Consider the following 14,713-nt stretch of genomic DNA (forward strand, 5'->3'; position numbering starts at 1 on the left):
TCGTTAAATGGTCCATTTTATAGCAAGATTCTGTCTAGTTGAATTCTTGAAATTGAGCCCAAATGGACCTTAGAGTTGGGTTGAGAAGTAGTTAGGCTTACTACGGGCCTCAAGGTTTTTAGGCTGGCCCAGGTACTAGTGCTGGTCCGGCTCATAGATTGGGTCGTGACACCGCTAATCTTGGCTGCTACAAAGATCAAAGATAATTGTCAAAATAAAATAAAATAAAGGATCAAAGATAAAATTTACTTTACTGGCAAGGTTCTTGTTAGCATTAAATTAAAAGTTTAAATCTTATCCACTATTCATCTTAATAGATTAACGTAAATAAGTTCTCATATAGGCTTAAAAAAGAGGGGTAAAAATAGAGAAGTTTAAGAGATTAAAGTGTGTGATTTGGCCTTTTCTTTAGGGTACTCCTTTAAAGGTGGGTTTGAGGGAAAGCAAAGAAGGGAAAAAGGGAAAGAGAATAATTGACATAGGACCCATTCTCTTTGTTTTCTTCATGATCTGAAGTGAAGGGCTCAAGTAGTATATAACAACCAAAACAATGCCATATAGGCGGTGGTGGTGGTGATGGGCACACTGTCACTCCCCAAACTTTGAGTCCCCATCCACTCATTTTTCTAATATTTCATTCTTTTGGTGGCTGCTATGTATGATCTGCCTAGTTGTTTACTAGCATGGGAGAGAGTCTTTGTTTTTGGTGGTCACCTGACAGTGAGGAACTTTTACTACCATGCGGCAAAATACATTTATGGATTATAACAGCAAATTGTAGATAGGTACGTCTTAATTATTTATTAACCATATCCCAAAAAAGCAGCTTTAATTTGTGGTTGGTAGCAACTAGCAAGCTCAATAGGGGTGTTCCCTTGGGCTTATGAAGCTACAATCAAATGAGTAGTAGATTCTCAAATCAAACAATCCAGTTTTTTCATGCAGCGGACCATACATGGTGGAAAGCCTTATTATGATCTATACTTTTAAGGTTACCCCAAGAGAGGGACTCCACAAATCAACTTCAAGATCCAATTCTTAATATAGAGTTGAAGCACCACGAACCACACCAGTTTATTCCCAACCCCGACCATACAAGTTTAACCTTGTTATGTAATTTATCTCCTCTGGAAATTAAAAACCTTGATGGAAACTGCAAAAGTGACAGCAAATAGCACTGCAAATCCAATAACCAAAGCTGCAACTGCTCCCAGAAAATCATGATTAAAACCGAAATATTCTCTCAAGAAATGCTCCACTGTTTCCCCTGTTTCGAGTTTATGCTTTAAATCTCCATATTGTGATGTAATCAATCCGTTTAAGGTCCAAGCTACAGGGCATATCCAATAGTACCATTTCCACCACACAGGGATCCTCTGCAGAGAAATGGAGGAACAAAGAAAGTTGAGTAATATTGTAAACTTAAAATAAGGAATAACTATTCTCAGCAAGAACTTACAGGTTGTGGGATCATGAATCCTGAAAATAGGTTCCACATTCCATAAACTGCAACATTGATGGTGGATGCAAAATGCTGGTTTGGTGACAAGGCCATAGCCATCATCCCATAGAAGGTGAAGTGTAAAAATGAGAAGAAGGTGAAGAACAGATACCAAAAGAACTTAGAGGCTGTCCATTCAAATCCAATCATTGTATATATTATAACACCATAAACTGCAGCTTGAACAAAAATATATGGAATCTCAATTGCAACCTGCAACAGAAGATCAAATTTCGTAAAAAGAAATATTGTACATAGAGGAAAGTTTTTGCATAACATGTGACAAGTTTTTTATTACTTGTGCAAAGGCATATGGAAAAGCTGAGTACATTCCCGAAGCTCTTTCTCTGTAGAAAACTGTTCTTTCGATAGCTACAACAGGCATCACAGTTGATCCATTCTGCGTCCCGAGGAACATAACAGCATCGAACATTGAACCCATTGCATTAAAAAGATTTTGTCGCTTTGTCCTACATTTAGTCATATATGAAAATGGCATTGTTAGAAGGAAGATTGAAATAGTCCAAGTTTAAACTTGTATATATTTTGTATTAATTAGTTCTTGAGTATAGCTTACGTCTTGGAGCCAAGATCCCAGAACATTGTCCCAAGGATCAAGCCAGTAAATGTTGTGAAAAGAAGTCTCACAGCTGTGTATGGTGGGTTGCGCCAGTATGATCGATGTTGTTTCCATAAGCATGCCAAACACTGGGTGAGAAATGACTGTGAGTATTGAGTAGAGAAATAGAGGTCCCTTGAACCAGGAGCAGGCTTACTTAGTTCCTTAATTAGTTCTTTGTTTCTCCTGAAACACATGTGCCACATATAAGCAACCAATTAAGGCTAGTGTTTTACTTCTCTCATTGTGGTGGATGAAATTTCAGTACATCGAGTATTTCTGTCAGTAAACCTACCTGTAAAGTTCTGAGTTCTTGTATATATCAGCAAAATCAACCCCCAAAGTTACTTCTTGTGCTTGGGTTGTTACTTCCAACATCCAAGTTGCTGGATTATAACCATCTTTGATCTTACTGACTCCTTCAATTCCCTTGATTTTGGAAGTATATGCATTAGAAAGTGATCATGAATTAAGATTTGAACCTTCATGTCCCATTTTAGTTGAATTTTTATAGACCATTACAACATATACCTCAAAGTATTTTATTAGATGGCAAGAATGACAACCCAGTGGCCCAACGTACATCTCTTCTCCTCCCCGCTTCAACAGGAATAGCTGCAATATCATGTTAATTACGTCAAAAGTTCTCACTCTTATGCAGAAGAATCCACATAGAACCAACATCTACGAAGGATATAACTTTTCTCACCTCATCAAAAGATTCGAAGATGTCAATGCTTGGCTGATGGATGGTGCAGACAACCGTTCTTCCAGTGTCCACTGTGTTCCTAACTGTCCTCATGACAAGTGCAGCAGCTCTTGCGTCTAGCCCTGAGGTTGGTTCATCCATAAAAATGATCGAGGGGTTTGCCACCAACTCAACAGCAATGGTTAGTCGCTTACGTTGTTCAATTGACATGTGATTTACACCAGGCGATCCGACTAATGCTTGCCTCAGTGAATTCAGTTCCAGAAGCTCCATGACTTCCTCAATGAAAATCTGCACTCACTTATTAAAATATAAAACTTAACCAAGGCTCTATCTTGTTCAAAGTCCCTCCATTTGGCAGATTTCATATAGTGGGTTGATCTCAAATTTTCTGGCATTATCCAAGAGTGAACTCTAGAACCCTTCTTAACCATATGCAAGTGCAAACACTTTTTCAGCTTAAGCATGCTTAATGAAATGTTGAACTTCTCCCATATGACAGGCAAAGGAACTCATGTAATCCAAGCTTCAACTACAAAATTCTTAATTTGCTTATCATGTTAGGAGCTCTAAATTCTAGTTGTAAATTAACAGGATAAAAATGGAGCCGAAAACTGGAATTTTGAATTGCCGATACCTACCTTTCTGGTTTCTGCGTCTACTTCACGGGGGAGACGAAGCCAAGCTGAGTAGACCAAGGACTCATAGACAGTAACATGTGGAGAGTGAATATCATTTTGCTCACAATAGCCAGAAATTCTCGCAAATGTTTCTTGCTTCTTTTTGTAACCAGAAACTGTGATGTTCCCCTCAATATATCCACCAATTTTCCTACCAGCTAGCACATCCATCAGAGTGGTTTTACCAGCACCACTAACTCCCATTAGAGCTGTCAGAATACCAGGCCTAAAAACACCACTAACACCCTTTAATAGTACCAGCTTATCTTCATGGACACCCTGTTTTGTCATCTCCTGTAGAGTCCAATTCAAAAATAAATTTTCATATTTCTTGAATATATTTTATTGAAACAGGATATTATACCATCTGCCAAACTTTATGTTACCTGTGGTATGTCAACGGAGTAGGTAATTTCGTTGAATGTTAGAGAATGTGGCTCAAATGGAAGTATCATTCCTTTTTTCTTTTTATGAATGGACCTGGAGGACTCACTTCTCATAATTTCATCTCCACTATCTGCAAGGAGGTTAAAATTTGATCAGTTTTTGCAAGGCATTTTATTTAATGACTCGCACATACTGAATGAGCTTTCCCACCAGTGTTTGTTTGGCGACTCGAGCTACTTTTAGGTTTCGTTGGAATGGTTCCTCCCTTTCTACCATGTTCATGGTCTGGAGGTTCTTCTGATATAACTGGCTGATGATTATCAGATGCTGCAAAAAAATTATCTGCAAAAAATTAGAACATAAGCTTACTTCTAAAGAGAATAGAATTCAAGCGAAGATACTTACGGTTGAATAAAGTGAGGGCTGCAACATATAAGAAGTTATATACCAGTGTGAATACAAGCAATGCACCAACTCCAAGCCAATACCAATATGATTGTGTGAAGAACCCACGAGACTTCAGAACCTCTACTCCTAATGGCTCCGTTGAACTGGGAAGAACCTTTGATTTTAAATAAACTAAGATATTAGATAATTAATAAGAGGAAAACATGCAAATGTAGAAATGGCTAGTTCCAGAACTTACATGGCTCCAACTCTTTCCAAGGAACTCATTAACTACAACTGCATTCTGGCCATACATCATTGGAGACATCCAGTAACCCCATGCCCACCATTTTTTTATGTCATCTATGACATGAAACAAAGAACATGAAGTAGCATCCTCAGATAAATAAAGTTAACATTTGATAAGTGGATTACTCTTAGCTATACCTCTTGACAGGACAAATCCACTCAAAGTGAAAATCAAGAGCAGCACAAATGAACCAAAGTTATTAGCTACAAACATATTCCTGCTTGCTGCAGCAATGGATCGGAATAATCCAGCAGCCATCTGGTTAGCGATTACAAGCACGAGGCATTGCCTAAACAACCTAAAGAAATTATCAAGCTTCATATGTTAGCAGCATCACCTTATATATATCTGCTCTGAAGAACAAATTGTGAAAGAAATGCATAACAAGTATCACCAAAATTACAGTACATGTCACTTTTTACCTTCCAACATTTGGATCAAATCCAATGGCATAGTAGGTAATGAATACCATAACAGCAACTTCTATGAATGTAATTGGGACTTTAAGGATCCATGTGGGAAGAGCATATGCCCATGCAGGATAGAATAGCAGGTCCCTTTGCTTGTAAAAGACAGGAAGCTTTGAAATTGTCATGGGAATCTCAGCATTACCATTAAATACGATCAAGGTCACAATGTAGGCCATGGCACCCACATAAATTTCTCCATCAGTCACTGAATCTCGATGCATCTCCGTTCGCAGGAAGAGTGACATTAAAATTAATGCCACTGTTATCGACTAGAGGAAAGAGACAAATGATCACAATTCATATATACAGAAAATTTCTAAAATGTTCGACTAACTTTAACACACACCTGACAGAACTTGAAGATGTAGAAAAATGAGTTCCTCTTCATTAGTAGGAATTCTCTTGAGAAGCAAGCTTTACAAAGCTCTTTCTTACTAATGCCATACTTTCTAGTTGTCAAGGCAGCTCGGTGGCTCTTGGCCTTGTCAAATGGAATTGCTAGCTCATCTCCAAGTCTCCTTCCTACAGTGAATGACTGGAATGCCTCAGCAAAGTCGTTGGCTGTGACAAATCTGTAAGGCACATCTCTGCGTGCCCAATATTGCTTCTGATCTTTCCTTGATGTCACCTGCAATGATCTCATATTTATACAGAATGGGGCAACTACTAAATTTAAGGCTCAAACCTTCAGTATATAAACGCGATTTAAAAAAAAAAAATCCTTTTTCTTGCTTACTTGTTGCAAAAAATCAGCCTCCCCTTTCCTTTCAGGAAGCTTGAAGCCCATGCATTCGAAAAAATCAAGCACTTGTTCACGAGGGCCCTGGTACACAATCAAGCCATCTGACAGGAGAATAATGTCATCAAAAAGATCATAAGTCTCTGGTGCTGGCTGGAGGAGAGAGATGAGAGCTGTTCCATGAAGAATGTGAATGTATTGTTTGAGTGACTTCATAACTTGGTAAGTTGTGGAGCTGTCCAAGCCAGTTGATATTTCATCCATAAACAACACCTTGGCTGGTCCAACCAGCATCTCACCTGCAATATGATATTTGAAGATTTGAATTCACTTAATAAAGATGTCAAATACACAGTGTTCTTTGATGCAAGAATTCATCAATGAAGCTTGTTTACCTATGGTAACGCGCTTCCTTTGTCCTCCTGAAATGCCACGTAGCATTTCATCCCCCACCATTGTATCTGCACAAACCTCCAGTCCTAAAAGCTGAAAATACCAGAGGATTGGTATCAGATAAATTAAGGACAATACCTTAGTGCTCCTCAAAAATCTCTTACAATGTCGAACTACTTTCTGGATGACTGGATGTATTACCCTTAGAATATAGTCTGTGACCATACTGGCCCGCTGACCATCTGTTGATGTTGCCTGTAACAGAAGAAAATAACAAGAAAACAAAAACCAAGCACCATTTATGCGACATATTCCACTATAGTACCCACCTGGGAAAGTTCTGATTGAATATAGAACAAGATAACCAATTCAAGTCAACTGAAAATGTGATGGCTTCCCTCACCTTCATGAAGATATCAATATCAGGATCAGGCTTAATATTCATTGCTTTTTCTCTTCTTGATAACTCTGCTAACATGTCTGTAAATCCCCAAAATATTATCCTGTTATGCTTAGACTATGCAGAGATATAAATCAAAATACAAAATTTGAAAAGAGAGAGAAAAAAAAAAGTTGAGCATACCATAACGGGTGCCAGCACCTTGGCATCTTGCAGAAAAGGCCAAGGTTTCCCTCACAGTCATTTCTCCAGCATGGAGATCATGTTGACTGATATAGGCAGCAGTCCTCTGGGGCACAAAGTCATTCATGTCATGGCCATTATAAGTCACCCTCCCTGAAAACTGCAGGCGAAATTTAACTTTTCAAAATTATAGATCAAACAAATGAGCAGAATGATACTATAGCCACTAAAAATGGTATTCATGGATGAGTATCCCACAAATGTTAAATTTATGACTCAAAAATATTAGTTAGATTTATAAAACAAAATACTAATTGATTTGGAAGAAATATTCCTATTTTAGTTTTATTTATAAATTAAATTTATGATCCAAAATACTAGTTGATTTAAAAGAAATATTCCTAAAATTCCTAATTGATATGATTCCTAATTAGATTAAAATTAAGAAATTAACAGGAGTATGGTGAAAAGATTTTTTTGGCTTTCAGTGAGACTGTCATGGCTTTGCAAGTGTTTTGTGTGATTGCTCTAATTTTTTTTAATTTACATATTTTTGTGGTACACGACAATTAGTATAGAGCATGCAATGGGCTATTGTGACATGTAAAAGTCACGTATGCAACAAATGGTGATGCAAGCTCAAAGTGGAGGAAAGTTGAAATTGAGTCAAGAAAGTTATGACGCGAGATTTTTTGAAGAAAGTAATAATTTACACCTTTGAAAGGTTCAAGCTCTAGCAAAGATATTTGATAATTAAAGACACCAAAAAATTTTAAGGTATGCAATGGCTGATGGATTTTATGTTAAGGTGTAGATTGTTAGATTTATGACTAATATCTTAATTGATTTGGAAGACTCTTTTCCTAAGTTGATTTGATTTTGCCCATTGATGAAAGATTCTTACTATGGAGGGAGAGAGATTTTAGTATAAGGTGGAGAAATGACATAGAATTTGAGAGGAAAGTAGTTATATCTACAGGACACTACTAACTAGGATTTTTCTTACCTAAACCCAATCCCAATCTTCATGGACCTAAGACACAAAATATCTTCATGGATCTAAGACGCAAAATGTATGGTGGGACCTATTTATTAAATATATGGGTCACATATGATTGTGTCCTGTGTCAATGATGGATCCTGTCTAAGCAAAAATTCACCCTACTAACTAATTAATGTATTTAAGGAAGGTTCTTTCGGTGTAATTGGATTAATGGATAGTATAATTTGAAACTTGTAATTGATTCATTTATTTGATTTATTTATTCAAGATAAATCATGTAAATATTAATATTTTGTGTATTTGTTTCATCATTTTGTAGTTTATATGCTCCTACAGTGTACAACACCACACCAAATTACTTGAAAGATCTCGAAATATTTGTGGTAATTATAGTCTTATACGACTCCCATATAATCTATATTTCCGAACCACCGGTGTCTTTTGTGTTGTGTTGCATATTCAAGAGCTGCTGAAGAGGAGAAGGAATAAGGAAAAGAAAAAATTGAGACCACATGAAAAATATGAGGCCAAGATTATGCATAATCACCTTCATAGCAGGATCAAGCTTTCCAGCCAAAGCCAACAAAAATGTTGTCTTTCCAGAACTTGGAGGACCCAAAAGCAAGGTCATTCTGCAAAATATATAAAAATATAATAACCCAAAGAGCAAAAACAATCAAATTCAGATCATTCTCATCTTACCTTGATGGCTTGATGATGCCACTAGCATCCTTAAGGATATGAAGTCGTTTCTTTTTGCTCGAAAGAATGTGGACAAAATTCAAGAGACCCTTCGAAGTATAAAAAAAAAGAAGCAAACCATATAAAGAAACAACTCAGTACAAGAAATTTTGAAAAGAAAAAAAAAAAAAAGTTGCGACTAGTGGAATATATACTTGCGTGTTCTTACCTCCACAATATTAGCAGAATAGTTAAAGAATGTAGGCAGAGCTCTGCTTCCTACATAGGATTCTACTTCAACATTAAGCTGCTCAAATCGGACTTCAGTCGTAGGAACCTGAATCCCAACTCTAAAATATCCGGGAAACAAGTACTTAAATTGAAACACACATGCAAACAGAACCAGAATAGAGTTTCTTTGTTTGGTTGGTTGCCAATGAAGGAAGCAGAAAATCAATAGAGAATAACCAGAGCTCTAGTTCTTACCTATCGATACGGTTCCTGAGCTTCAACAAGAACTTCTCATTATCCTCCTCAGCTACTTTCACCAACCTGTCAAGCAAATTCTTCCTTTCTTGCAGCCCAATATTCTGTACATTGATCTCAGTGACTCTACCATCTGAAGTAGTTAGTAAACCGTTCTTCAAACGATCATAGGTAGGTAGTTTCTCTAGTGCAGCCCATTTTAGAGCCTCTTCATCATCATCCTCTTGACTTCGACAAGAACCTGAAACAATTTTTGTAGCATTGCTCCATGTCCAAGAGTTGCCTCTTTGCAAAGTGCTTCCTGCTCCATGAAGATCACTCTCCATTGATAGGACCGGCAACAAGGTAACAGCTAAAGCTCGCCAAAGCTCAGGTCCTTCTTATGGTTTTGACTTCTGGTCTAACGCTATAGAAAAACTCAACAGGAGAAATGTGTTTCTGCTGTTTACCAATTCAAGTGTCTTGTTTTCATGTCACTTCCCCGTCTTACAATTATATATGTCTTCTACTTGTAGGAGAAATTGATGTAAAATTAATATATAAAATGATAAATTAATTATAAAGTAAAAAACAAAAAAAAAAAAGGTTTTTAGTACATAAATAAAACTGAATTTTATTAGATTTTATTTTCGCACATTTGCATAAAATAACGGTTCCATGGCATAAATTTTCGACTTGTATGATTTCTCAAAATGAAGGAATAGCCTATAAAAATGATAAATCAATAATAAATAACCATATATGTATGGGTAAATTATAAAAATTTATAATTACCAAATAATTTTTTAAAAATTTTCAATAAATATAATTATTTATATATCAATTTATTATTAACTCGTCATCCTATGCCTATGTCTACATATAATAATTGAAATACTATATAATTTTTCCAAAATAGACCCACGTGAATATGATTACAATATTGCATGTCATGATAAATTTCAGATTTAGTTCAACGCTAAGCAACTTAAATCACTTAAAAGAAAATTAATAACTAAAGTCCTACTTATTATAGAATTATCAACAGATTCTATCCATGAAAAAAAAAAAAAAACCCTATTTATAAAGATACTCAAAATTTTGAAGTATAGACCTACAGTAATTTTATAATTCTTGATTTTTCATATACCAATAAATTTTAATTAAGTGATACTAAATTAGTCTTCAAAATCGTAAAATTTTAAATTCGAGTTTCGGTTAGAATTGATATGAAAAAAAGTGAATTATATTAGATGATAAATTTAGAGTCATTTATATCAGATGTAGGAAGAAATAAATACGTATCACAGTTACGTATAAGGAAAGAAGGTTAGGCAATGCAGTTATATGTAAAGGGATAGATGTTGGAAGGAAGCAAACGCTTGTTTAATTGAAAATGAAGAACGAGGAACAGAGAGAAAAGCAGTAATGAAGCCGTGCAGTTTACGAGCGTTAGGCAGTTGGCCAAATAGTTGGCCTAATAAAAACTGAGGGAAAGACGCAAAGTTATTTACAAAAATGGAGTGGAAATAGATGGTAAGAATTATTCTGGATATGGATGCATTTATATCTTGGATATCAACTGCCTAATTTGGACGCATTTATAAAGTATATAATTAAGAAAAATACAATATTTTTGAAATTATAAGATATAAAACTCATATAATTATGAATGAAAACGTATGTACAGACAGAAATAGTAAATAATTTTCTCAATTAAAAATATTCAAATAGATTTCTATTTATTGATTATCATGTGACATGCTCAAGGAAACTGAAAATATTTTATGCTAATATTATTCATTAAATTTAGTATGGTAGAAGTTACCTTCACACTTAGCCTCCATTTATTTCATCAAAAATATTTTTTTTAATATTTTTTTTTTATTTTTTCATGTTTATGATATTTAGAAAAATGAGTTAACAAAAAATACCTTTTTATTATTTTCTGATTTAAAAAAATTAAATTATTTTTTTTAAATAATTTTTCTTTTTTAAAAGAATAAATTTTGATAATCTTATTAAAATATAAAAATATTTATACTTATATTTTATAAATATATATCATTAATTTAACATTACAAATATTTTTCATATAAAAATTATTTTTATGAAAATTATTTTTTCAAAAAAAATATTTTATAAATTTTTAATAATTCTAGCTTTCACTCTCTTAATCTCTTATGCTAAAAAAATATCTTTTCAAATTTTAGAATTTAATAAATAAAAAAAACCAGTGATAAGTATATATATAAAATTATTTCGGTTATAAATTAAAAAAAAAATTATACATTGTTATATAAATAATTATATTGTTAATAAAAATAATTATTTTCAGTGATTTGGATTTTTTTATGAAACTATTTGGATTGAGTTTTTAAGTAACTAAACTGATAACGAATATTTAAAAACATTAATTGAACCAATTTTTTTATATCAAATTATTTTGATTCATTTTGGCTTTGTGGTTAAAGTAGTAAATTGAATTCACATCCAGTATAAGGTCGCGTACGATCATATAGGTTTATGTGGGCCTCCCATGCCCAGTGAATCAACCACCTACATATTATGATTATGAGTGCTAAGTTCTGCCGATTCCTTTAAGCACTCTACACCCTTTCAATGAATCCTCTAAAATCCATATTAAAGATATCGCTCACTTTAAATCACCTTAAGCCGACTAAGCACATTAAAAATCCAAGAACTCGACTAATTCCTATTTAGACAAAGTACTAACATAATTACTCAAACAAAACTTAGATTTCAAGATAACTATCATCGACTCTCCAAATATAATAGTGACAATTACCATTTATAGGTGTGAGAGAAAATTCTTATTAAGTATGCACCAATTTAATAATACCAATATGTCCATTTGCTCTTACAGACTATTTGTCACATTTTTATTGGTTATATTCACTATAATAAATACAGTCATGGGTGACAAAAACTTTTATATTTTGAAATAATTAAGAAAATTGTGATTATTTTATATATTGACTTAAAATAGATTTTAAAAAATAAAAATTAAAACACTAAGTAGCCCATTAATTTATAAATTTTATAATTTCAAATATGATTATGAAAGTTTAATTATTTGGCAATTCTTTAATGAGAGTGATTATTTTCTTATCATACTTTATTATTAGTATCACCTTAAAAAAAATTAATTTTTACCGATGATCTTTTTCATCGGAAAATATTTATAAATTTATATTTAAAAATTATTTTCATCCTAAGATGACTAATGGGCATGTAAACTTCGATTTAGATAAAAATATTTTTTATTGTGAATCGAGATTAACTCAGTTGACTCGATTTAGTACCGATCAACACGATCAAATTTAAATTGAAGGCTAATTATTGAATATACTCAAGTATAAAAGCTCTCTTAGATACAGTAAAATATTTTTTCCTTATTTGTAAGTTGGTGAAATCTATGTTTATAGAGAAAAGGCACATATACAATGAATGCATATAATAATTTTTTTATATGGTAAATTATATAATATACCTGGCATTAAAAAAAATAATGTACCTTATATTCACATAAAAGTAGTTATAATATAAAAAAAAATATGAGATCTATTATTTTATGAGTGAAGGTATACATATACTGAGTGCACCTAATAATTTATTCCAATATATGATCACTTAATTTGTTCCACTACTAATCATATAATTTTTATATATCTTGATATATTATATCACAATTATTTTTTGTTAATTAAAATATATCAATATGTGAATATTAAAAAAAATTATCCATTAATGTTGAATAATTAATGTTGTATAATTTAATTTTTCAGTATATCAACATAATTATTATTAAATTATTTTCCATTTTATAATCTTTTTATATGGTAACATGTATATTAAATTTCCTCTATTTCTTGTTTTATAAAATTTTAATTTATCAAATTTTATTTTTTTATTTATATAAATAAATTTATTACATATGTCTTATAACTTTCTTTTTATCTTTATTTTTATATTTTTTTATAAAAATTATTTTATTATATTGAATATTAATTTTTATTTCAAAATTTTTAAATTTAAACTATTAAAATATTATCTCATAAAAATAGTTATTTAAAATTCTGTTTCTATATTCTTAGAAATTTTAAAATTCTTAAGGTTATAATTTTACAAATTATAAAACTCTTATTATCATATTTTATAATTTTTAAAATTAAAATTTTAATTATTTTTTATTCATTTAGAAATAGGTGGATTGTTTGTTTATATATATATATATATATATATATATATATATATATATTATTTAAAAATTTTATTTTTAAAAATTTTTCTTATATTTAAAGTTTAAGAATTTTAATAATGTTATTATTTTAGAAATGATCAGTAACACACATATATATATATATATATTATATATTTTTATTGTTATATAGTAACTAATTTAATTAATATGTTAAATAATTTATTTATTTACATTTAAAATAAAATTATAATTAAATAATAATTATATCATTAACAAAATTTTATAATATTATCATAAAAATATAAAAAATATATATATTAAATTATCTTATTAAAATAAAATAATAAATAATCAGTTGTTTTGTTTAGAATTTCATCCCTAATAGATGTCCAGGCGAAATGGCATATTTCATTTAGGGAAGAAGTTGTTATTCATAATAGTAGCAAATATCTTCAACTCTCAGACAGTCATGAATCTCAGCTTTTATTATATAATTGCAAAAACCAATCAATCAAATTCACCACATTGCTCTCAGTTCATAAACAATTTGCAAAAAATATCAAATTGACGCTGGCAGCACTCTCTGATTCAATATCACATTGTAGCTATTACCCATTTGCCTTTGCGGCTCTTCCCGATAATTTTGAAGCTGTTTCTGATTAATAACCCCTGAAATCCCTGTAAATAACCCATCAATTCATCAAACTACTGTGTGAAATACTGGTACAACCAAAGCAATCTGTACGAGGCTAGTAGATCGCGTACCAAACCAGCGAGGATCGCCTCGGATACATGTGTTGGGGACCTGCTTGGATTGCAATTCAGCTTTCAGAATTCCCCCCCTGTGATTGTGCTTCGATTTCGTGTTGTACATCTTTAGATGGCGCACGGTGGAGGCACTGTGCTTAGAGCACCTATTTTTTCTTTTTGTTTTTGCAGTTTATGTTTAACAAATGCTTTGCCTTAGTTTTCTTCTCTTTCTTCTCATCAGATTATCGAAACCCTAAAAGTACACAAATAAAATAAAAAATTTTAATTATAGCTTTATTAAAATGCAAAAAGTCAGTCATTTAATTTGAGAAGGTTCAGATTTCTAGCAAAGCATAGGCTTAAAGCAAAAGTACTTGAAAAATTCAATTTACTTTATTTTTAACTTTTTATTGAATTTAATTTAAAAATTAAAAAATTTTAAAAATTAATTTTAAAAATTTTTAGATTAAATTAAAAAATTAAAAAAATTTTAATTATAAAATTAAAAAATAAAACTTCTTAATTTTTAATTTAAATTAAAAAATTAAAAAATTTTAATTTTTAAGTTAAATTAAATTTAAATTAAAATTATTAGACTAATTTAAATAAAAAAATTAAATTAAAAATTTTCAACAAATATATGAGCTAAATTCCTCACAACATAATAACAACATGTATTTCTTTACTATGTTTTTTATTTTAATAGTAACAATAATAATTGTACTTTTTTATTTATTATGATTAACAATGTTTTACTCTTTATATATATATATATATATATTAATACAATATAATATAATAAATTATATAA

At 31.5% G+C, this 14,713-nt stretch overlaps 1 protein-coding gene and 1 long non-coding RNA gene across 4 annotated transcripts; both read right to left on the minus strand.

The window, feature by feature from the left end:
* Positions 1-786: 786 nt before the first annotated feature.
* LOC110655237 (pleiotropic drug resistance protein 1) lies at positions 787-9,400 on the minus strand. 3 transcript variants are annotated; one of them, XM_021811465.2, is made up of 24 exons: positions 8,949-9,400; positions 8,692-8,812; positions 8,484-8,572; positions 8,329-8,413; positions 6,779-6,938; positions 6,599-6,675; positions 6,397-6,450; positions 6,198-6,288; positions 5,800-6,101; positions 5,410-5,691; positions 5,016-5,332; positions 4,731-4,891; positions 4,543-4,646; positions 4,302-4,458; positions 4,107-4,223; positions 3,896-4,026; positions 3,471-3,803; positions 2,830-3,120; positions 2,652-2,735; positions 2,416-2,549; positions 2,079-2,306; positions 1,800-1,971; positions 1,460-1,714; positions 787-1,376 (listed from the first exon to the last, which is right to left on the minus strand). In XM_021811465.2, the coding sequence occupies exons 1-24, from the start codon at positions 9,272-9,274 to the stop codon at positions 1,119-1,121; spliced, it is 4,329 nt and encodes a 1,442-aa protein (XP_021667157.2). In that variant the 5' UTR covers positions 9,275-9,400; the 3' UTR covers positions 787-1,118. The 3 variants fall into 3 exon arrangements, with proteins under 3 accessions (XP_021667157.2, XP_057992874.1, XP_057992873.1); XM_058136891.1 differs by having other exon boundaries at positions 4,107-4,238; XM_058136890.1 differs by lacking the exons at positions 8,692-8,812; positions 8,949-9,400 and having other exon boundaries at positions 2,830-2,951; positions 3,024-3,120; positions 4,107-4,238; positions 8,484-8,587.
* Positions 9,401-13,618: 4,218 nt separating this feature from the next.
* On the minus strand, positions 13,619-14,218 carry LOC110655197 (uncharacterized). Its single transcript, XR_002494926.2, has 2 exons — positions 13,918-14,218; positions 13,619-13,830 (listed from the first exon to the last, which is right to left on the minus strand). It is a non-coding gene; the product is annotated as an uncharacterized LOC110655197 (long non-coding RNA).
* Positions 14,219-14,713: the final 495 nt, after the last annotated feature.

This window comes from Hevea brasiliensis, chromosome 15, assembly GCF_030052815.1.
Source record: "Hevea brasiliensis isolate MT/VB/25A 57/8 chromosome 15, ASM3005281v1, whole genome shotgun sequence".
Lineage (NCBI taxonomy): Eukaryota > Viridiplantae > Streptophyta > Magnoliopsida > Malpighiales > Euphorbiaceae > Hevea > Hevea brasiliensis.